The sequence below is a fragment of the Solea solea genome, chromosome 14, assembly GCF_958295425.1.
Source record: "Solea solea chromosome 14, fSolSol10.1, whole genome shotgun sequence".
NCBI lineage: Eukaryota > Metazoa > Chordata > Actinopteri > Pleuronectiformes > Soleidae > Solea > Solea solea.
In genome coordinates this window covers 20,291,770-20,313,412 of record NC_081147.1, presented here as the reverse complement: position 1 = coordinate 20,313,412, position 21,643 = coordinate 20,291,770, and the positions used below count along the sequence as shown (strand labels likewise).

General features: G+C 40.7%; 2 protein-coding genes across 3 annotated transcripts; one reads left to right on the top strand and one right to left on the bottom strand.

Moving 5' to 3' along the window:
- Positions 1 to 38: 38 nt before the first annotated feature.
- Positions 39 to 12,718, top strand: cstf2 (cleavage stimulation factor, 3' pre-RNA, subunit 2). Of its 2 annotated transcripts, XM_058649513.1 has the most exons (13): positions 39 to 208; positions 425 to 503; positions 1,657 to 1,826; positions 1,945 to 2,081; positions 4,397 to 4,516; positions 4,687 to 4,809; positions 5,264 to 5,387; positions 7,052 to 7,111; positions 9,245 to 9,344; positions 9,819 to 10,021; positions 10,212 to 10,336; positions 10,525 to 10,608; positions 12,282 to 12,718. In XM_058649513.1, the coding sequence occupies exons 1-13, from the start codon at positions 112 to 114 to the stop codon at positions 12,405 to 12,407; spliced, it is 1,548 nt and encodes a 515-aa protein (XP_058505496.1). In that variant the 5' UTR covers positions 39 to 111; the 3' UTR covers positions 12,408 to 12,718. The 2 variants fall into 2 exon arrangements, with proteins under 2 accessions (XP_058505496.1, XP_058505497.1); XM_058649514.1 differs by lacking the exon at positions 7,052 to 7,111 and having other exon boundaries at positions 45 to 208.
- On the bottom strand, positions 12,717 to 21,471 carry nox1 (NADPH oxidase 1). Its single transcript, XM_058649512.1, has 13 exons — positions 21,374 to 21,471; positions 20,807 to 20,902; positions 20,105 to 20,215; positions 19,316 to 19,400; positions 18,035 to 18,180; positions 17,547 to 17,740; positions 17,332 to 17,458; positions 17,162 to 17,254; positions 16,821 to 17,062; positions 14,454 to 14,616; positions 14,144 to 14,290; positions 13,909 to 14,033; positions 12,717 to 13,280 (listed from the first exon to the last, which is right to left on the bottom strand). The coding sequence occupies exons 1-13, from the start codon at positions 21,416 to 21,418 to the stop codon at positions 13,154 to 13,156; spliced, it is 1,701 nt and encodes a 566-aa protein (XP_058505495.1). The 5' UTR covers positions 21,419 to 21,471; the 3' UTR covers positions 12,717 to 13,153.
- Positions 21,472 to 21,643: the final 172 nt, after the last annotated feature.

The window sequence follows — 21,643 nt, the reverse complement described above, 5'->3', positions numbered from 1 at the left end:
GAAGTTGTTAGGAAAGGACACACAATTTGATAATCAATCGTGGAGCCGTTCTTTCTGCCGGAAGTCACCTTCATTTAATTTCCCGGTGTCACATTCTTTTCTGTCCCCAAAATGGCGAATGTAGCAGCCGCCTCCATCGCCGCTGCAGCCGCCGCTGCCGCCGCGAACAGAGACCCAGCCGTGGACCGCTCGCTACGATCCGTATTCGGTAAGTGTGCGTCCACTCATGCCTTCGGTACAAGTCGTTTGACCTGATACTAAATAGAACATCGGGGAAAAGTAGCAGCTAAAGGATGAATGCTTGCTAACTTAACTGTGTTAGCAAGACAACGAGGGAGGTAGGGGGACAGCACATTTTAAAATTAAAGTTTTGGTTTATTCTTTCCACTTAAATGTTATTTTCTTCTGTCTATGACTGTGTTAGTGGGAAACATTCCGTACGAAGCTACTGAGGAACAGCTCAAAGATATCTTCTCTGAAGTGGGACTTGTTGTCAGCTTCAGGTGAGTGAAAAGAGTCCCATTCAACTGTGAACCAAACACTGAGCACATCCAGGGATCTCAATTAATTAAATAAACCTAAATAAATCGTATCGAGTAAGTACGTGCCCGCCATTATTATTATTATTATTCTTGTTATTATTGTTATTATTGTTATTATACTAGTTCATTTGTTTCTCTAAGCCAGGGGTCTCAAACTGGAGGTCAGTATGTTTTATAATGTGAACTATATATGCTTCTGGGTGAAAACAAACACAAAAGATGTTGATTCAACTGTATGATGCTTTTAGTATGACCTCTTTATGTACATGTATAATGGCTGCAATTATCTTCATAATGGATTAATGTGTCGATTAGATTCCCTTTGTTTGGTTGTATCCCATTGTTTGGTGCGTAAAGTTACGTAAAACGTTGATTAGTGTTTACTAAACCTGGAAATGATGATGTTCTCGAATGTCTTGTTTTGTCCACGAATCACAATAGATCAGTTTGAATGATTTATTTGTTATATGAAGCAAAGAACTCAGGAAATATTCCTTCACATTTAAGATGAAAAATCAGAAAGCTCATTTTAATTATTGGTAAAACTAATTGGTAAAACACTAATTCCATGCATTTAGGCATGTTGTCATGTTCAAGATGACCAACTGAACTCCAAACTGAGCATTAGAATGGGGGAAGAGGTGTGATGTCTAAATAAATGACTGTTATTATGGCGTGGGTGTTGGTGCCAGACTGGCTGGTCTGAGTATCTCAGAAACCGCTGATCCACTGGGATTTTCACGCACCATCTCTTGAGTTTACAGAGATTGTTTTGAGAAAGAAAAGAAAATGTGATGATGTTGGAGAAGAATGTCCAGACTGGTTTCAAATGATAGAAAGGCAACAGCAACTCAAATAAACACATTTATTACAACCAAAGCATCATCTCTTAACGCACAGCACATCAATCGTTGGAAGTAGACAGGCTACAGCAGTGGAAGCTTTATTGTCATGAACAATCACACACTTTGTCAGACTTTTCTTGATCAAATTCACATTTTAAGCTTGCACACTTATGTCGTTTTGTAAATAGCTTTAATGAGATTTCCCAGTTGTCTTGGTCTAAATTTTACCATCGGGTTTGTCTTCATGATTTCTCTCCTCTGGTTTTCAGGTTAGTGTATGACAGGGAGACAGGGAAGCCAAAGGGATATGGCTTCTGTGAATATCAAGACCAGGAGACGGCCCTCAGTGCCATGCGGAACCTGAACGGAAGAGAGTTCAGTGGCCGGGCTCTCCGTGTGGACAACGCAGCCAGCGAGAAAAACAAGGAAGAGCTCAAAAGTAGGTGTTTTATTTTATTTTGGCATATTTTAGCCAGAGGTGCTGTCTTTTATGAATGTATTCATGTTTCAGACTCTGGTGTAATGCTACAGTTTTCTGCCATTTTCGTCACACTCAGGTTTGGGAACAGGAGCCCCCGTAATCGAGTCTCCTTATGGAGATTGTATCCAGCCGGAGGAAGCTCCAGAGTCCATCAGCAGAGCTGTGGCCAGTCTCCCGCCAGAGCAGATGTTTGAACTTATGAAACAGATGAAGGTAGGTTGGTTTAAATTGATTTGAAAGAGTGACAGGTTGAGTTTCCTCTTATGAGGGTTATTTTCATATACAACGCAGGTCTCACAGGAATTGCTTAATTTCCAACTCCCTTTCTTTCCCCTGTAGACAGTTTGAATTGATTAACTTTGCTTTTCTAGAGACGAGTTAATTACTTTTATCGAGCTTTCCCTCCCTTCTTTATTTTGCTAAATTGGGTGGTAAGAGGTGCACTTAAAACGGCCCACTCCTGATTTCACTGTAATAGGCAGTTATGATGCCTAGTGCTTGGCATCAATGTCTCAGTCTTTTCAACTGGTGCATCAATGGTATTTGTGTTATACATTGGTGAATTTATGCAAAGTGTTTAGTACAACAGAATTCTTAGGCAGCCTCAGGAGGTTTTAAAAGGCGAGGTAAGTGATAGTAATTCAGTACACTTTTTTCAAATTAAGACATTGACTTGTGGTCCATTAGCTAAATGGTGTTGTGTTTTGTTTTTTAACACAGCTCTTGATCTGTATTTGGGGAAACAAAGAAAGCTGTAATACCTGAACAGCAGCAAGTGGGAGAGAGATCAAAGTCTCCGAACCAGAAACTGTCATGCTGTCACAGGCACTTATAGACCATAAATAAAAACTGGACGTAGTCGGGTTTGAGGTGAAGTGTAGCCCAGGAAAATAGGATTTAAGTAGCAGTTAGCCACCAGTAAAGTAATAATAGTTTGGGTTTTTTCAGTAGGTTGTTTTTTGCATTATAGAGTATTTGCCAGGTGCAAGGTGCAAAAAGGTTATATTGTGTCATAACACCCCAGCAAAAGATGCCATTTTAAAAGTTTATTAGGATAAATGAACAACCATCGCAAAATGTGCATAATACTGTTGAGGTTGAATGCAGTTAGTGTGAAAGGTAAAAAAAAAATATAGCCAACAGACTAAAGACACATAAACATAACATAAGAAAAAATAAAAATAATAACTAACACTCAGCTGAGATTGGCACAGCACCCCCCGCAACCCTCCGGTAGAGGATAAAGCGCTAGATAATGGATGGAGACACATCACAATGCTTGTGAGTCAGGAGTCTCAAGAGCTCCATTGGAGGAAAAACATGAGCAACATTAAAAATAAAACAGACTAGACCAAACAAATAAACCCAATAAAAGACTAGAGGTTCGATTCACTTAGATTAACCCACTCGACCCAATTAACTACATAACAAATCATGACCAACATTGTAAACAAAAGAAATGAATGAGAATGTTGTCTCAAATACAACCTTTCAAAATTGCTGGCAGAAAAAAATAAATCCACTTCATATGAACCCAAAAGGCATAGCTATGAAGTTTTAATTAGTTTTATAAACACACAATACAGTTTCAGTTAGTTAATGTTTTTTTTGTTTGTTTTTTTAAACTCTAGTTCTTTCCTTTTTATTTCAGTTAACAAAAATGTTTTTTCAATTTTAGTTCATAACCTTGGTCACTCTGCTTTTTGCAAGAGTGGGAAAGTGAGCCAACTTCCCACCCTGCAGTAGACACTTAATGGTCTCAAATTGCTAAATTCCGGTCTTCTTAAATAGAACACGATGTCAACCTTTTGAATTATCTTCCCATTTGGAGCACAAGAGACGATAAAGCACCAGACACCACTGTGAATGACAGCTGGTTGCAGGTGACATCTGTGAATTTCTGAATCATAAATTATGAGGCTTTGTCCACGATGTATATACTCTCTGTGGGTATATTTTGTTCAACTGCTCATTAATGCAAATAATCAGCCACTCACATGGCAGCAAGATAATGTACGTTGTGGTTGGAGCTCCTGAAGGATTACTGAATGCATACATTGTTAGTATCACCTTTTAAATGTCCTACCTTTTTAAATGTTGGGTATCTATTTGAAAGTATTACATTATACAAAATAAACTTCCTGTGACTGTATATACAGTGTAATGCTCTTTCAAGATGTGCTGTACATCCCGTCTCTCTCAACACTGCCAAAGGAGCCATATCTTTGCACAGCTGGCAGTCTGCTTCATTAAGCTTAGAGGGACAACACACTGCAGACATTTTTCTCCCGACTGGAAAAGTGTTAGGGTTTTTTTTGCACCAGAGCTTGTTTTAGTAGTACAGCTCCAAATGCTGATCAGAGCGTGAATGTTCAAGAATCAGAGTGTGATCTAGACACCACAGGTATTGTTGCTCCTCTTTTGTTCAACCTGTCAAGAAGTCAAAACTCACAAAGCAAACTAAGTTGTTTTTTCCCCCCTGTCTTTTCCATGATTCTATTTGATGAAAATTTGATTTCTCTCTCCAGCTGTGTGTGCAGAACAGTCCCCAGGAGGCGAGGAACATGCTGCTGCAGAACCCTCAGCTGGCTTACGCCCTGCTGCAGGCCCAGGTGGTCATGCGGATTGTTGACCCTGAGATCGCTTTGGTAAGAGAAGATGGATTGAGAATGAAGAGATGACATGAATCTGACTTTTATTTAAAACTGTAGTGCTTAACTCTTGTAAACAGATGTCTGTTGGAATAAATGTGATCCATGTTCTGTTTTTGATGATTTTATAAAAAAAAAAAAAAAAAAAAACACTTCAAACACTTCAGAAAATGCTGCACCGTCAAACTACAGTTCAGCCTCTGGTTCCCAGTGGACCGGGCGCAGTGGCCCCACCAGTCAATCCACCTTCGGCACAGCCCAGTGCGCCAGTGTCACAGCCGCAGCCTGTGGTGAGTAGAACACTCTTCACTTGTTTGAAGTTTCTTTCTGCGTTCTTTGTCCGTCTTCCATCGCTTAATCCAAAAGCGAAAGGCCGGGTACACCCTGGACAGGTCGCCAGTCCATAACAGGGTCACGACCACGGTTTAATTCATGTGTGGGTACCGGTGAACCTCGTGCAAGTTTCCCTGGTTCACGTCTTGTTTGTTCTTTAAACATTAAACTCTAAAACAAGCGAAATTTACGTTACACACACTTTTGTTCAGAAAAAGTTCACCTACAGTATGTAGAAAAATGGTGTCGGTTCTAGTCAACAGCAACACTACGATAATTTACTGAATATGTTAATTGGAAGTGAACTTGGACCTGTAATTTATAATTTTACTACATTTTCATCATGGCTCTGAAGATGAAGGTAATGTTCCTTTTTGTGTTAATTATTGATATGCTTTGGAATATCATCAGCCTGGTCTGCACGTCAACGGAGCCCCTCAAATGATGCAACCCCCAAGTATGGGTGTCGTCCCAGGACCAATGCCTGGACCAGGACCAGGACCTGGACCGGGACCAGGACCAGTTGGACCTCCAGGTAACCATCAGCCCTGCATCACCAAGTGATGAATTTGTGGTCACATCGTCACTATGGTCCAAATATCACTTGCAAAAGTCGCTCATGGTTAATGTGTGAGGTGTTTCATCGCACGTGACCACAAATTGATCACTTTAAAAATCTTTGATCCCAAAAAAAAACACTTTTTTACTCCAGCTGTTTGTATAGAAATGCATTTTCTATGCTTCATATGTCCTCAGTTGTATCCACACAGCTGTCATGCTGTAGCTCATAAGTCTGTTCTAATCCTCTCTGTGTAAGAAGAGAGTCTCACTGATAAATACAACATTTAGATAGATGGGTTTAAGGATTATGTCTTGTTTGACAAACGCGGCGATTTTTTTTTCTTATGTTTTTTGCTACTGATACAAAAGCAACTTCAGACGTTTTCAAATATCAAACATTTGATGGTCTGTTAAAGGGTTTTAAAGGTTTGACAATATAGTGACGCAGGAAGAACTGCACCACGTTTTTCAAAGTAAGTAATGTATTCTAGTCAAAAAAATTAAAATGTCAATACTTAAAACCTTTTTGAGATTAGTATGGAGGGCTACCATGTACACGTTTTAGGCCTTTTAACATTTAAATTTTAAATTATGCTTTCTATTACGTACACATTCATTTCATCGCTGAGTCCTCACGATTGTCACTATTTTTTATCAACAGTATAAATGATATTTTACTGAGTGATAACATAAATCACATGGAAACATTGTGTTTTAATATCGACCATATTCTCTGCTTCTTCCGTTTTGTCTTTGCATAAAGCAAGTTTGTTTTAATTTTTTAACATTTGTCGTATTAAAATAAGAATAAAATAGAAAATCAGACAATGTTAAAGTTAGTTTAGTTGACAGCAGCATAACACACATTTACCTGTAGTATCCATAGCCTATTAAAACATCCAGAAAGTTTTACTTCTCCCCTCATCTGTACGTGGTAGTGCGTCATTCTTCTCGCACAAAGCCCTGTGGTGTGAATTTGTGGTCAGCGCTTTGCCGTGAGGCACAAGCCTTTGTACCAATCCACATGTGCACACATGCTCAATGAGCGATCAGGATAATCGACCGTCATTAACGAGCTAGATCTACCTCAGTCCTTTGCACCAGCCTTATATTGGAGTTAATCACAAAATGCTTAATGTCCGCCGACTGTGGCTCAATTCACATGCAGCTGCGCCACCTCATGTTGTCATTGCTATTTTTAGAACCGTGCCGTGGGCGCCCAATGGCAAAATTGTGCAATATCCATCACTCATAGCAATATGTTTTATTAGCGATAGCAAAGATCTGTTCCTCCATTCAGTTATTTCTCCTGTTAAATTCATAAAAGTAAATGATTTGCAGGCAAACAATCCATTTATCTACTGAAAAACACATTTCCTCGTTTACAATTTATGTCTCATTGCATGTCATATCTCACTGAGATCACTAGGTGTCACCAGAGGTTTGCCATCAGTGAAGGTTTTTTCAGCCAGACTCTTAAGGAGTCTGTATAGAACATGACAGTCTCCCATAAGCGTATGTGTATGATGTTAGTTCCCCTCTTCACGCCTTTGTGTGTGTGTTGAAGACTAATTTCATGTGCACGCTCCAAACTTCCATGTGATGCTTTGCCCTCTTTTCACTTTAACGCTGGCTCAGGAAACCTTCAGCATTCTCCCACAGGATCATCTGGCCAAGCTGCCATCGAGCGTCCTCAAGGTATCGCCGTGTTCCCTCAGTTCAGCAGTCACTCGTCGCCGGGACTATTATGCAGTGGGCATGTGTCGTCGGATTGTATTGCAGATCTGAAATGTAGCACTCGCTGTGTGTACAATATTTATTTTTAGACGGCATGGCGGTGCATGTTCACTTTAACGAAGCATTGTCGAGACACATTCAGCCGTTGTCGAGCCTGTTTATGCAAAGGTTATGTAACGGGGCATAAGCGGTGCTCAGTCATTAGATAATGCTGCATGCCTACAGACTCAGGTGTGGCGCTATTGCATGATTAGTGTGTTTTTAAGTGAAGCATTTTTTAAGGTCGATGTCACATACATAGTGTAAACAAATAGTTCACACAACCTTTTAGTTAATCTAGTACGGATTTAAACGGATTATCACTTGTTCTTGGTGAGAAAAAGGCAGCTGTTGATCACTGGATAGTTTCTCTTGATTAGATATTTGTGCTAACGAGCAGGTTAATGGGTCTCTTGGTGTTTCTTACTATAATATACAGCTGATGTTCAGTATGTGTATGAAAAAAACAATTAATAAGGGATTAATAAGCATATATTGTGATCCTGTGTTTCCAGTGTAATCCATAGCAGCAGAGTCACCGCCACATGAAATACAAAGAGAGATACCAGGTTTTCAGCCCCTAAAGAAACTCTTTAACTAGTTTGACTGCATTGCAATGCATTTTGGCTGTTGGCACAAAAGAGCTCTTTAGATACTTATGTTGCACCTTTTGGTTTCTGTAGAGGAAGCTGAAATGGCACCATGAGGGCCTCATCAGCTCAGCACAGCAGGTTGTCCACTCAGGCTGGCTGGCTCATTCTTTTTGTCAGCCTGCAGGATTGGTGCAGATGTGCTTTTTGTAATATACATCCCTGGCATGTAATGCAGGGGAAACATGGCGATCAGGCTGCGTGTCTATCCATCTGTAATGATTCATTTAAAGAAATATTATTTAAGAAATATCGTTGTTGAGGGTTAGGGTTAAAATAAGTTTAAGGGGTGCCGGCTAGCTCAGTTGGTAGGGCAAAGGACTCATTTCCATTATCTGTTAAAGACAAAAAAGTAAAAAAAATATATATACATATATGTAAAAGAGGAAATAGAGTTGCACAATAAAAACGAAAACAAAAAAGCCAGAGCCTTTCAGAGATGGAAAGATTGCTTTAGGTCACATAGTATGCAAGTGTCCATGTTCCTCTGGTGGGAGGGGCTTAGTGCAAAAGCCCGATAACAGCTCTTCATCTGAATCAGGTGTGTTGGAGCAGGGCAGTGTTCCCTGAGGAACCAGGGTTTGGGAAACACTGAACTTAACCAACGCATTACAGTATGAAGTATAGTATTTGACACTGTAAATTAGCATGAAGCAGGTTTTCCTTGTAGCTGTGGCATTCAAGATTAAACGCCATCATAATATTTGTTCTAACACGGTTTCTACTTCGTCTGATGAGTCAGGTATTTATCGTATTTATTATAAAAAATATAAGTGTCAATAAAAATGTTTACAGGTGAATGAGTCATCGCACCTCAGCAGGTGCGGCAGCAGAGCGGTCAGTCACACCCAACTTGGCCACGCCCACAGAGTCATTAAGAAGAGGTCTAATCAGAACAGCTGTGTAGGTGTAGTGTTGATGTTGCCTAATGTGATGCAACATTTGAGGAAACAAATATTATGCCAGTCGTTGTGTAACGACTTACTGTAAGTGTGGACTGTATTCAGAAGGTGTCCTGCCCTGTGATTTATTCAGCCCGTCAGCGGGTGAGGCAATTAGGTTATTGAGCATATTCTTTGACATTATACAGATCGCATGGTGTATGTCATGATGTAAACCCCTTTCAATTAAATGTGAGACTAGGTTTTTCCCCACGTTATTCCTACATTTTTGTGTCTCTGGCCTGATTCCCTGTGTGTTGTGACATCGCCCCCATGTCTTCATAAACTCCTTACTGTGACCTGAGGCAAACACTCACCTCTTTGTGATTGTGTGTGACTTCCCAGCCCATGCTATTGGATTAGTCATGAAACATTTCCTGGTCAGTAAAAAAAAAAAAAAAAAGAAGGAAGACACAATGCGTCTTTTACAGTTGTGTGTTTGAATATGTGCTTTTCTCTCTCAGGACCTGGTGGTATCCCGCCCAGAGGCCTGCTGGGTGATGGTCCCAATGACCCTAGAGGAGGAACCCTTCTGTCTGTCACTGGAGAGGTCATAGACCCCAAGTAAGACATTACAGTCCTATTACATTTCATTAATACTCACATAATGGCATTAATACATCAGAAAATGACTAGTTAAAAGAGATTTTCTTAATAGCAAAATACCAAATATTTGACTTTTCTACTGTCTTTCTGGACCAGAAAAGATTCCAGATTTTTTACCAAGCTGCAGATATACTACTTTAGGAGATAGTTTAGCAAGTAAATGAAAAGGAAAATGTGCAAATGTGCAAAAGTTGTGATGCAAACATGAAATTGTTATCTTTCATAAAAAACGGTCTACTGGATGCGTTCGATCTGTATTTTCTGGCAGCAGCAGCAGAAGGAAATGTTCCAGTTCTCAGAGGCTTTTCCTGAAAAGATGTCAACCACAAAAATGTGGCTTGTTTCCTTAACAAGAAAAGAAAAAAAAAAAAAAAAAAAGAGTAAACTTGTAACTTTGGCCAACGCTTACATAAGACATGTCTGAACTCTTAGCCGAGGCTACATGGCCGCTCCACCACAACACCAGGCCCCCCCTGTACACATGGCCCCACCAATGGCAGGTGGACCACCGCCGGACATGAGAGGACCTCCAATGGACATGAGAGGCCCACCCATGGGTGAACCACGGAACATGATCGGTGACCCCAGAGGACCCCCGATGATGGAGCCACGGGGACCTCCAATGGAAACGAGAGGTAACTGCTGTGATCATCAGTGGTGGGATTTTTTCCACTTAATTATCAGGGCTACGATTAGATCAGGAAACAATAATCGAAGCGTCACAATTTGTCTTTAAAACCATGGTGCAGCGATCTATGATAGATTGATGCCTCATGTTCACATCAGTGACTCTCAGTAAAATATGGGTTTTGTCTCATCGTGCAGGCCGTGACCCGAGGGCGATGGACGCTCGCGGGCCAGTGACTGCACAGAGGGTTCCCATGGCGCCAGCAATGCAAGGCCCCGTCCCTCATGGCATGGGCCCAAACGCTCCTCCACCTGCACGACCGGTAACCACCGAGCCTTTCTGTCCCTGTCTTTGTTTGGTTTTAATGTTGTAGTTGGACACAGATGGAAGCTCTCCATTTATTCTTTGTTTTTTTAAATCTGATAAAAGCCTTTCTTAAACATACTGCCGCAGTTTTGGGGACCGTCCTAAAGTACACGTGTTGATGTTGCCGGTGTGTTTGTCCTGCAGGGTCCTGGTATGGCCGGTGTTCCCCCGTCAGGAGGCGGCTTCAGTCCGGGGCAGAGCCAGGTCTCCTCACAGGACCAGGAGAAGGTGAGTGTTCCCTCTGCTCAACTTGGATATTAATGAACATTATTTTCACTGGTCGTCTTTTTTGCATCAAATTTCTCTTATATTTATTCCATTCTCTTTCAAGTGTCTCATGAAGCATGCGTTGTTTTTCATTTCAACAAAACAAGCGCAAGCTTCTGAAAATACCTCTTCTCCTTTGTGGCTTATTGACACTGAAGAGACTAACGCCTTAGTTATTGGACTTTGATACCCAGACTGACCTCTGGCCTAGGATTCTCTATGAATAACCTCCATGAGAATATCATTTTATATTTTCAGACAAAGGAACAAATAAATATACAATTAAAACAGCAGATACATAAAGAATATCACGTCATCCACTACCTTGTTTAAAGTGGACATATTATACCCTATTTCCCCCATTAAAATAGTTCCCTGGTGTCCTAATGAACATGTCAGTGACATGCCTTGGTCAAAATAAGGATGAAGCACAATAGCAGTTCAATAACCCTGCTAAACCTGCCCCTTGCAGAACGCTCGGTTTTCCTGCATGGTCCCTTATATGCAAATGAGACACAGGCAAACACACACCCACTTCTTCCAGGGGGTTTCTGATTTGTCCTCTTTACAGCGCTCACTTGCTCAGATGCTGTTCCCTCCCCCTCCCTCCACTAGTTCTCTGACAATATCAACATGGCAGCGTGCGCAGAAAACAGCGAGAGTGCCGTCACAGGAAGAGACGTCCTACATAAAGATCGAGCCGAACAGTGCCGAACTGTAAATCAGTTAAAAACACTTGGGGACAGCACCGCTGATCGCCACTGCTGATCGCCAGCGGTGAGCCGCGGCATTTTAGGCAGCTCGCCGCTCGCTGCTGGCGATCAGCGGTGGTGTCCCTATGTCTTTTTAACTGATTTTCACAGAGAGTGCAGCACCGCTGATCGCCAGCTGCTGTATGTGACTGTATCAGACTGAGTCTGTGCTCCGGTTACGTCGGTGAAATACGTTCGCTGACTAAATACGGCGACCGCTGGCCGCAGTCTGATGTGAAGTGGTGCGAACACACAAACACACGTTTGCCGACTTTATCCAGCACATTAGCTTCATATATAAAATCCTCTGAGGCTGGAAGTTTGTGTAAAACACTGTGCTCCACTGTGCAGCCACGAACAGCCCACTTGTCCCTCCGCGTTGACATAATACCGCTCTTCCTCCCTCGCCTGCACTCTCGCAGGGACAAGGAGGAGCTAAGGTGGAGCTCTCGAAGTAAACTTACTGGTGAGCGGTAACATTCGCGGTGAAATGCGCATGCTGCCGCCATAAGCGCAGGGAATTCAACATCGAGTGTTTTATCACCTATACTTACACTAAGGGGAACCACGAAAACATGACTGAGTATTCTTTTTCCACACTTTGGCGACTGGTAGGGCCTCCAGAGTCCCAAATATAAGTATTGAAATGGTTAAAAAGGTTGATTTTGCATAATGTGTCCCCTTTAAATGCTGGAGGGAAGAGAAACTGGAACTCACTTTAAAGCAGGAATTTCCTGTCTAAGAAATGTTCAGATTTTCCTGTTTCTCCTGCACTGAAACCAGGTGTCGCTTAAAATAGTGTTAAAAGAGTGAAAACAGGAGAATACAGTTCGATATAGACACAGCATAACTAGGTCTGACATGTTTCCTTCCATTTTCCAGGCTGCCCTGATCATGCAAGTCCTGCAGCTGACCCCAGAACAGATCGCCATGTTGCCTCCAGAGCAGCGGCAGAGCATCCTCATCCTCAAAGAGCAGATTCAGAAGACGGCAGGAGGGGCACCGTGACCCGGCCGGCAGAGAAAGAACCCTCAGATGACAGCAGGGGTGGAGGTTTTCCCACTTTTTTATAAGGAAATTCTGATTCTCCATCATAGTGCAAAAAGTCTCATTCTGACCATGTCTGAAGATGCCTCCTCTTAGTCTGAACCTTTGTATAGTTTTTCCTTTTTAAATCAAATTGTCTGTTTTCTGTATGAAAGACTAAAGTTTGTGTTTTTGGATTGTAGAATAAGCAAAACTGTCAACTGTGTTCATGCGTTTGCTCTGGAAAAGGATTTGAGTCGTGTTTTGTCAATAAAACAAACAAAAGAAAACCACATTTCTTTTACATTTATTCACAAGTAGCTTACAGTTTATGTAACAAAGGCTTAAAAAGATCATGACAATGACCGAACTGTCCTTCCTTTCTTCTGGTTTACACACACACACACACACACACACATAGTTTTGTTCAGGAAACGGCAGCACGTTTGACAGGTTAAATAACCCACACTTTTCTTGAGCAGGAATTCGACTTCACCAGAAAGCTTTGACTGATAAATGAATCTAAGTGTGCAATGAGGACTCTGGTATTGGTATTTCATTGTGGTTTACGCGACTGAGAAGAGACAATGAATGTTCCGTGCTGCACCTCTTCAATAACAAACCACACCGTGTTAAAGGTCCTCAGGCTGCTTTTTTCTTTGTTACCGCGTCTTTATTTTGATCGATGCTGAATGATAAATGTCCAAGTGCCCTTTCTTTCTCTCTGCTCAGAAGTTCTCCTTGTTGAAGTAAAATTTGGTCTTCCGGGGATCCACGTCGGAGTACTTGGCACATTTCTTCTCCAAGACCTTTCCTAGAACTTGAGGGCCACACAGGAAGGTTCCCACCACAGACCTGAGGACAGCAGCAGAACGAGAGTATGTTGATTCAGATTGTAGAGTGAGTATAGTGGGGAAAACAGGAGAGTGGCTGTCCACAATAAAAGGCATTGGAGTTGTAGAATTTAAAAATAATTAAGGGATATCTTTGAATAAAATATCAGGAAATGTGGGTATTTTCATTTTCTCCCGCTTCATAGTTTTACTCCATGTTCACCGTGTCACACAACAAGTAGGTTTCTTTGCTGTTTTATAGCAGCTGGCGCCCATAATGTTGCGTTACTGGCTGCTTCTCTCCTTTTGTCAACATTATCAATCTTACATAAGTAACTGTAAATTATCAGGAAAAAGCCCATTTTTTTTTTATCAACGCAAACTAGGACAAACGGTCCTCGTCGTAGAAATGCGTTTGATTAAACTTTTAATCAAGCTTTTTAAATAGGTTTAGATAGAAGTCACATGAACAAGTAGCAAAACATCAGTTTCCATCATGTTTTATTGACTTCTAAACATAAAGTTAAACCCTAATCTTTGAGACAGCTGGTAGTAGTGCTTGTACTTTTGATATTTTGAGCTCAACTACTTCTGTGATTACTTTAGCTAATTAATTATTCTCAGTTTCCCTGAATTGACTTTAATCTTACGTTGGATTCTCTTTGCGAACTTGTTCAAACTCCTTGTCCCAGATGGGTCTGCCATAGTGAGTCTTCTGCTTGAGCCCGGTGACCACGTCTGTGTCGTCATCCACCCAAACCTTCACGTGATTCGCCTGTGATTAAAAGTAAAGAGGGAAGAGAAAAACAACAGCAACACCTTAAGAGTTAAAGGTCAAGTGGTGTCACATGCGCTTAATGTGGACTTTGAAGTGAGCACACTCACGGTGCTTTGGTCCCATCCGGTCAGGTAGAGTTTGTAGGTGAGGAAGTGGTCCATTCCTCGCTCCTCCATCTCTTTCTCGAGCACCTGCAGGAGGTCGGCGAACCACTCGAAGGCGTGCGTTTCCCGGCAGAGCCAATAAAAGTAAATCTGGAACAAGGAAACAAAACGCAGAATCATAAAACAATGGTTCTGCTGGTGACTCACACTCTAACACACAAAGCACTTTGTATTTCAGAGACAAAAGCGTCTCGTGTCTTATTAATTAATCATAACAGGGTGTCATCGTGGAGTGGATGACGACGGTTGTTACCTTTCTAGTCCGCAGTTTAGGGTTGGAGTCTTTGAACTTGTACCAGATGGATTTGAGGATGGAGGCAAAGGGAGTGACGCCGATGCCGGCACCGACCAGCATGCTGACCTCGTAGTCAAAGACGTCCTCGCTGGCTGTGCCGAAGGGTCCGTCCACGCCCATTCTGAAGAAACACCACAAACAGCACATTTAGAAACTGTCAAAAGGGGGTTACGCTACAGAAAATGGATGGATTTTTGTTTCGTTTTTCACCTTTTACGCCCTGAGCCTATTACGTAGGTCCGTGCTCGAACGTTACACACTAGTATGATGAAATGAGTGTATCTCTGCAACTGCAAGGTCTATTGGAATCATTTGGCTTTCAGATGCCGCTCTAAACTTCAGTCAAATCAAAGTACAATATGTGAACATCATCTCTGCAAAGGTTGACTCTGATAAAGTGAAGCAAATACAAAATTAGAGCTATTGGTGTCCACTATGACACTAGCTTTTCTCACACGGTCAATAGTTGTGATCCTGATGAAATACAGAATATTTACGCTCTTATGTAACCTTGTATTTAACAGAAGCCCAAATGGACAAACAAGGGACATCATTCTTTCTGGTATGTGAAGGCCACTGATGCACTTAAAGAAAGGCAGAGGTGAGTGTAATCTGTTGTCTCACCATAAGATTCTTTTATTTAACCTTTATTTAACCAGGTTAAAAGACCTGTTGAGATCTTGATAAATATCACAAGACACTGATTAGAAACAATAAATCAGTGGTTTAAGAGTGCAAACAAAGTTGTGTATTTCAGAAGCTGCTTATCTACTGGGACTTTCCCGCACAACCATCTCAAATGTTGACAGAACGTTCTGAAAAATGCCTTTGTTGAGGCCAGAGGTCAGAGGAGAACGGTCAGTCTGGTTTAAAATGATACAAAGACAACATTAATTCAAAGAGCACTGGGAGACCACACCACATGTACCTAATAAAATGGCCCCTTAATGTCGATTTATATGCATATGATAGTGACCATGACCAAAGTAATTCATTGTGAGTCTAGGGAACATTGATTCAAAAGGTGTTTTTTGTATTGAATGCATTTATCTTCAAGTCCTTGTGTCCACGGACCTTGAAACACAGCAGCGAAGAAAACATCCATTTATTCCATGTTTACTTTGACTGAAACATGTTCTTCTTTTCTTCCTTTCTTTAAATGTCATCAGACAATATAATGAGTCATTAAGGCGCCCAGAGGGGGAAAAAAAAGATCTTAGTCTTTAGATAACAACTGTTATCTGCTGAGACTGATGTGATGAAACCTCCAGAGGAGCAATGGGTTTTTTTTTTTCCTCATCTATTTGTTTTGTAGCAAAGCGTTGCTGCTCACTGACATTTAAACCAAATATGGTCAAAACATTTGTGACACTGCTTTTAAATGGAGTGACTTTTTGGTTAAATATTTAACTTGAAAGGTGTTCTCTTCGAACAAAGAGTAAGATTGAGGCTGTCGCAGCACACAGGGAGGATTTAAGATGCCATATTAGATTAAAATTGTAAAATGAAAATAATAATAATGATAATTATCCAAAAACTAGCATGAGAACAATATTTTTATAATATATTAGAAACTAAGAACAATTTCCACAGCTGTGAGGAAAAAGAAACAAATCCTATATCAAAACATGCAGTTTGATTGGAAATGGCGTGCTGTGACTTTTAGTGTTTTGAGTAACTATGGCGTCAAAAATCGCAAAATCTTTCTGAAAAATTTCCTCATACAATAAATAATCACAACCCAGCCCAATTTGACGTAGAGACGTGGTTCAAAGCTTTGATACCCGTTATGGTTTTTAAACAATCGCAGTTTAATTTTTGTACTTTGTTTTGCACGTTTTCAGACTTTGTAACGAGTGTGTATTGCACCAGTGGGACACTCTAGCCGAGGATTTTTTCTAGAAGCGCAGTGAGTTCTGGTCAAACCTCCCACTGACTCCCATGTTAATACTCAGCTCTGAAGACCAGGGTGATTTTAAAACTGTCATTTCTCTGTCAATTCACACCAGTTTTTCACAAATTTAAATGTGCGAGCTCCTGAAAGCCTTCTGACGCTTACAAACCAAACATTGTATCCGTATCATCAACCCTTCTTGAAATATGACAACTTTAAAACATGATGACAGGTTTTGGACAGTTAGAGACAGGTGTTTGGAAGGGGGCGGGGAGAATTGTTGAGGGGGAGGGGCTTGTGCAAGTCTCTCTCTCTCTATACGTTTTAAAGGTTTACTCCACAAAAATTCTACTTTCACTAAATACTTCCAAGTTTTAAAGGTTCATTCCACCCAAATCAGCAGCAAGAAGCAGGCAAGTTTTCGTACTCACTTTGGTCCTTGCGCTCCCTCCGGCAGCTTCTGCATGATGTCGATGAGTTTGTCGGTCCAGTCTCCGGCCGAGCGGATGTGGACGCTGAGGAAGTCTTCCTCAGGAGCGGAGGTCATGGTGAACGGGTGCCACTCCAGCTGAGAAATAGCCGGGCAGTTGAGGAAGACGTACTGGCCCACCTCCATTTTGAAACCGCTCTTCACCAGCTGCAGCTCCAGCACTTTGGACGGTCTCATCACGATCTGAAAAGTGTAAAGTGTAAAGTGTAGCAGGAAACACATTTGGTGACTTCAAAAAGCCCACACATGCAAACCAGACAGTGAGCCGTGAATCAAACGCACCTTCCTGTATCTGACGGCTTGCATGTAACGAATGAAACGCAGCAGACGTTCACAGAGATACAGGACCATTGGAGCGATCACCCACATCCACGTCTGAAAGAAAAAAAAAGAAACGGATTATAACCCAGATATTTCGCTAATGAAGGATTAACTCTACTGACGAGACAAACCTGTGGAAAACCTCCAGCAAACTGAGGAATCGGACACTCGGGAATCCGTCCCCAGTCATCAGTGCGGTCTTTACAGAAGGTGAAGTTGTGTGGTGGGTCTGTTGTTTGCTGACTCCTCACAATGCGTCTGCAGACGAGACACAGGAGTAAAACCAGGGTCCAATAACAACAACAACCACAATAATAATAAAAAAAGTCCTTTTTTTCCCCCTCACCCAGCTCCATGAAAGACGAGACCAGCGAAGAAGATGATGAAGAGGTGATGCGTGTACCAGAAGACCTCGAAATAGCTGCGCCTGATGACCTCCATGGAGGAGGTGATGATGATGATGAGGGCCAGAGTGATGATGACTCCCGTGAGGCCAGCGATGGTGGTGAAGACAAGGTAGGTGGGAATCTGCTGCGGATCCTGAAGCAGAGGAATTTGATAATGATAAAAATGGCCAGTGTGTGTTGTTAGTGCATGAACTGGCACACATGCATGTCCAGATATTCATGGCCTCCAGAGGATTCATCTCATCAACTTAGGTGATCTCCTTTCTTTTAATCGACTCTTTTAAAAGAAATCTCTGCCTCATTTAAGAGTATTTCTAATTTGAGAAACATTCTGCTTTATTTCCCCAGGTATGGTGCGCCTCAGGGTTCAACGCAAAGCCCCCTTATGTAATAATTAGCCATTAAATATAATTAGCCACTGACTTACGATGTCTGTTTTGCGGATCGGGTTCAGGTAGGTGGTGTTTTCCGTGTCCTCCAGGTCCGACAGAGCAGTGCTGAGTTTGTCGTAAACTCCTAGTCTGCTGTTGTTGTACCACTCCACATTCAGCAAATGTGCAATCACGTGAACGGCTGTGGGAACACAGAGAGAGAGAAAAAAATATCTTGAATTTCAAAAAAAACCTGCATTTTCAGAAGATTTCGTCTTATCTAACGTGGGAAAAGTCATTTGGACACATCTTGGGTCAATATTTATTCTGGGTGTCATTTGTCTCCCTGTCCATTTGCTGCTTCCCTAGTTCCTTTACCATGTAACTGCGCACACACACACACACACACACACACACACACACACACACACACACACAAAACATAACTTGTGTTCAACCATGCAGATATTTTACTATTTGTATCAAAACTACCTACAAGTATGTACATGGTTAATACTGGGTCAAAACAATGTTCAATGATCCAAAAAAGTTACCGACTTAAATCCCAGCTTTTGTCTCAAGCTAACACAGACCGCTTCAGACTGAAACTTGATAGTGGACTGCAGGTCAAACATAAACACCTAGTGTATTAAATTGTATTATTGTATATATAAAAGATACAAGCAAGTACTGGGATCCTAAGGTTTCTTTACTGATTATATTCTTCGCCTTAATGTGATTTATTTACAACCTTAAATTGTATGTTTCTGTTCATTTTTGCACATCAGCATTTAAAGTGGTAAATGAATAATTTGTTTTTAAACCAGGTGGAACAAAACATAATTTTTTTTAGTATTGTACTTAAAATTAAAAAGTATGGTGTGCCTCAGGGCTCAACTCCAAGCCCATTTATGTTCTTATATTATTTCACAGTATTTCTTGGGATGCAGTTGTTCTATATCAGAGTGAAATTACGAAATTACTTCTGCTCCGTCACCTGACTCACCACTGAGTAAACGATCTAAAAAAAAACAAAAAACAAGACTCTTGATAAGCTTCAGGTAGAGTTTCACAATGTGGATAGAAGAAAAGAAAGTTGACTGCTTTGTTTCTCTCTCCCACCCTGTCTTTTTGTCTGTGTGAATATGAAAATATGAAATGTCACTTTGACCTTAATGTACAACAATGTGACCGGGGGAAACTAGAAGCCAGCAACTACAAGTTAAAAATAGAAAGTCCAGCACAGACACTTATCTGTACCTTTTCTGTTGAAATGCATTCATGCAACAATTGTTTGTTTGAGGTTTAAAGACAGAGAAATGCACGCTTCTGTTCACCTGTCATCAGTGCGATCATGTACGCGACAAGCTTGTGGAACGACAGATTTTTGTCCAGTTGCTTCCTTATTGTTCTGCCGCAGCACTGAGAAGACAAAAGGGAGGGGAAAGTCAAACATTCTGCAAGAAGCAACTCCGTAAAAAAACAGAGACTCACCAACATATATACATATATATATATACATATATATATATATATATATATATATATATATATATATATATATATATATATATATATATATATACATTCACACACACACACACACACACACACACACACATATTGCTTTTTCCCTGCAGACTTTTTCATACTCATGTCACACCAGATGTAGATATACATTTTCTTCACTGAATAAACAATAAATAAATGTACAGTATATATAAGAATAATAATTGGAGAGGGCGTCAGCATAGGAGTCAATGAGGTAGGAGCTCATTTAGCCCAATGTTTTAGTCATTAGTTTTTGTTATCTGCCGATACCAATATTATGCTGATAATATCGTGCAACCCTACTAAAAACAGTTTAATTCCACTTATCATATGGTTAAAAAGCATTTTAATAACTATAAAATGCTAATATTAAGATTAGATTAAACTTTAAAGAAGTAATAAAAATAAGAGTAAGTACTAAAACGTAATAAAATAAGAAAAAAGAAATGTAAATAATAAACAAGGTATATACTGTACATGTGGAAAAATGTAATGGATAAAAGTATAAAAGTTTGATATTAAAATGATGATGATGATGATGTAACATTAACATGTATTTGACAGTGTGCTGTTACCATGAAGGAGCCTCGGATCAGAGACAGCAGGTTCCTGCACACAGGAAGCAGCACTAGCATGCAGTTAAAGTTGAGCACAGCAGCAGGAGCTCTGGCCCAGGCCAAGGCCGACTGCAATCACACACACACACGGTTCATCACATTAATATATGCACTCATGATTTCATCTGTAAAAATCTCTCCAGATTTTACACAAACATCGGAAAAAAATCTGTGATTTCTTTCATCAGAGAGAGATTACTAGTCTGATTAGACTAGAAATATTGTATAGTGAAAGTATGATTCAGTGGTTGTCGCTGGTCACACACTGTAGCTTATCAGTAAGTCATACGTCATCATATAATAACAACAGTCAATAACAAGGCATTTTAAAAGACGGGAAAATAATGTAGATGGATGTAAATTCAATAAAATGTAATATAAAGACATCATTCTGGGAATTTGTTTATATTTATTCTAACGTGTTTAATTTGCTGCAACTGAAATCCTTTCATGAATAAACTGCACAGAATAATTACATTTTTTCCACTTTTTTTCCCATATTGTTTGTTACAGTGGTGAATATAAAAGTGTTATAAAAGAACAGAGACACATTCAGGAGTTTGGATGCGGGGATTTAACTTGTAGAGGAAGATGGATGTAGAGGTTGGATTTTTGTACATTTTTGTAAACACAAAAACCACATTTGACAGCTGCTCTCACCCCTAACAGATGACGCGTGTAGAAAAACTGATCCCCCAGATCGTAGAAGAGATAAAACCAGACAAAGAGGAAGATGTTGATGGCCATCCAGATCACCTGCAAACACAGCCACAGTCACATTTTACAACATTTACACGGGTCACAAATGATCATCACTATTATAATTAGAATTCTCAAACCACAAACCCTCAAACTCCTCCAAAAAAAACAACCCCCCTGTGATCCATTTGTGTCCTGACCCAATCTTTGGGAATCATAGGTCTATATTTTTGAATATCTGAAGTTGTGAAATTTTTTAGGGTTTATGTTCATGGTGCCAAAAACAAATAAATAACCCAAAACAAAGCAGAATATAAATAAATACATTTGGTAAATGAAAGAAACAGCCCACACCTTAAGAATCACCGACTTTAGAGAATAAAAATAACCCACTTTTTGCACTTTTGCACAAAGATTATTTACTTGTCCAGCCAAACCACATAGCAATAATCTCACTGCTGATGTTCAGATTAACTCAGATTAACCTACTTTCTTTTTCTTCTTCAGTCAAACACAGCAGTCACTCACCAGGATGAAGGCTGACAGTCCATTGTTGATGATCTTATTCGCCATGATGAGGTGGTTGCGGTCCCTTCCACACGCAGTTTCGCGGCATCTTCAGTCTTTCTATATTTATACCCCCATGACTCCGCCTCCTCCTCCTCCTCATTTTGCTCCTCCCCCTCCTCCTCCTGCACAGGTGTGGAGTCCTCGTGCTGGAGAAGAGGCTGAACAAACATATTTCTGCTGCTGCTGCTGCTGCTGCAGGAGAAAGACGTGCATTCACTTCAGGAATGA

Coding starts and splice junctions, on each gene's coding strand:
- cstf2 (XM_058649513.1), top strand. CDS start 112: ATGGCGAATGTAGCAGCCGCCTCCATCGCCGCTGCAGCCGCCGCTGCC. Junction 209..424: donor CTCGCTACGATCCGTATTCG/GTAAGTGTGCGT, acceptor TGACTGTGTTAG/TGGGAAACATTCCGTACGAA. Junction 2,082..4,396: donor AACTTATGAAACAGATGAAG/GTAGGTTGGTTT, acceptor TTCTCTCTCCAG/CTGTGTGTGCAGAACAGTCC.
- nox1 (XM_058649512.1), bottom strand. CDS start 21,418: ATGGCGAATAAGATCATCAACAATGGACTGTCAGCCTTCATCCTG. Junction 17,741..18,034: donor CGATCCGCAAAACAGACATC/GTAAGTCAGTGG, acceptor CCTCTGCTTCAG/GATCCGCAGCAGATTCCCAC. Junction 14,617..16,820: donor GAGGGAGCGCAAGGACCAAA/GTGAGTACGAAA, acceptor GTGTTTCTTCAG/AATGGGCGTGGACGGACCCT.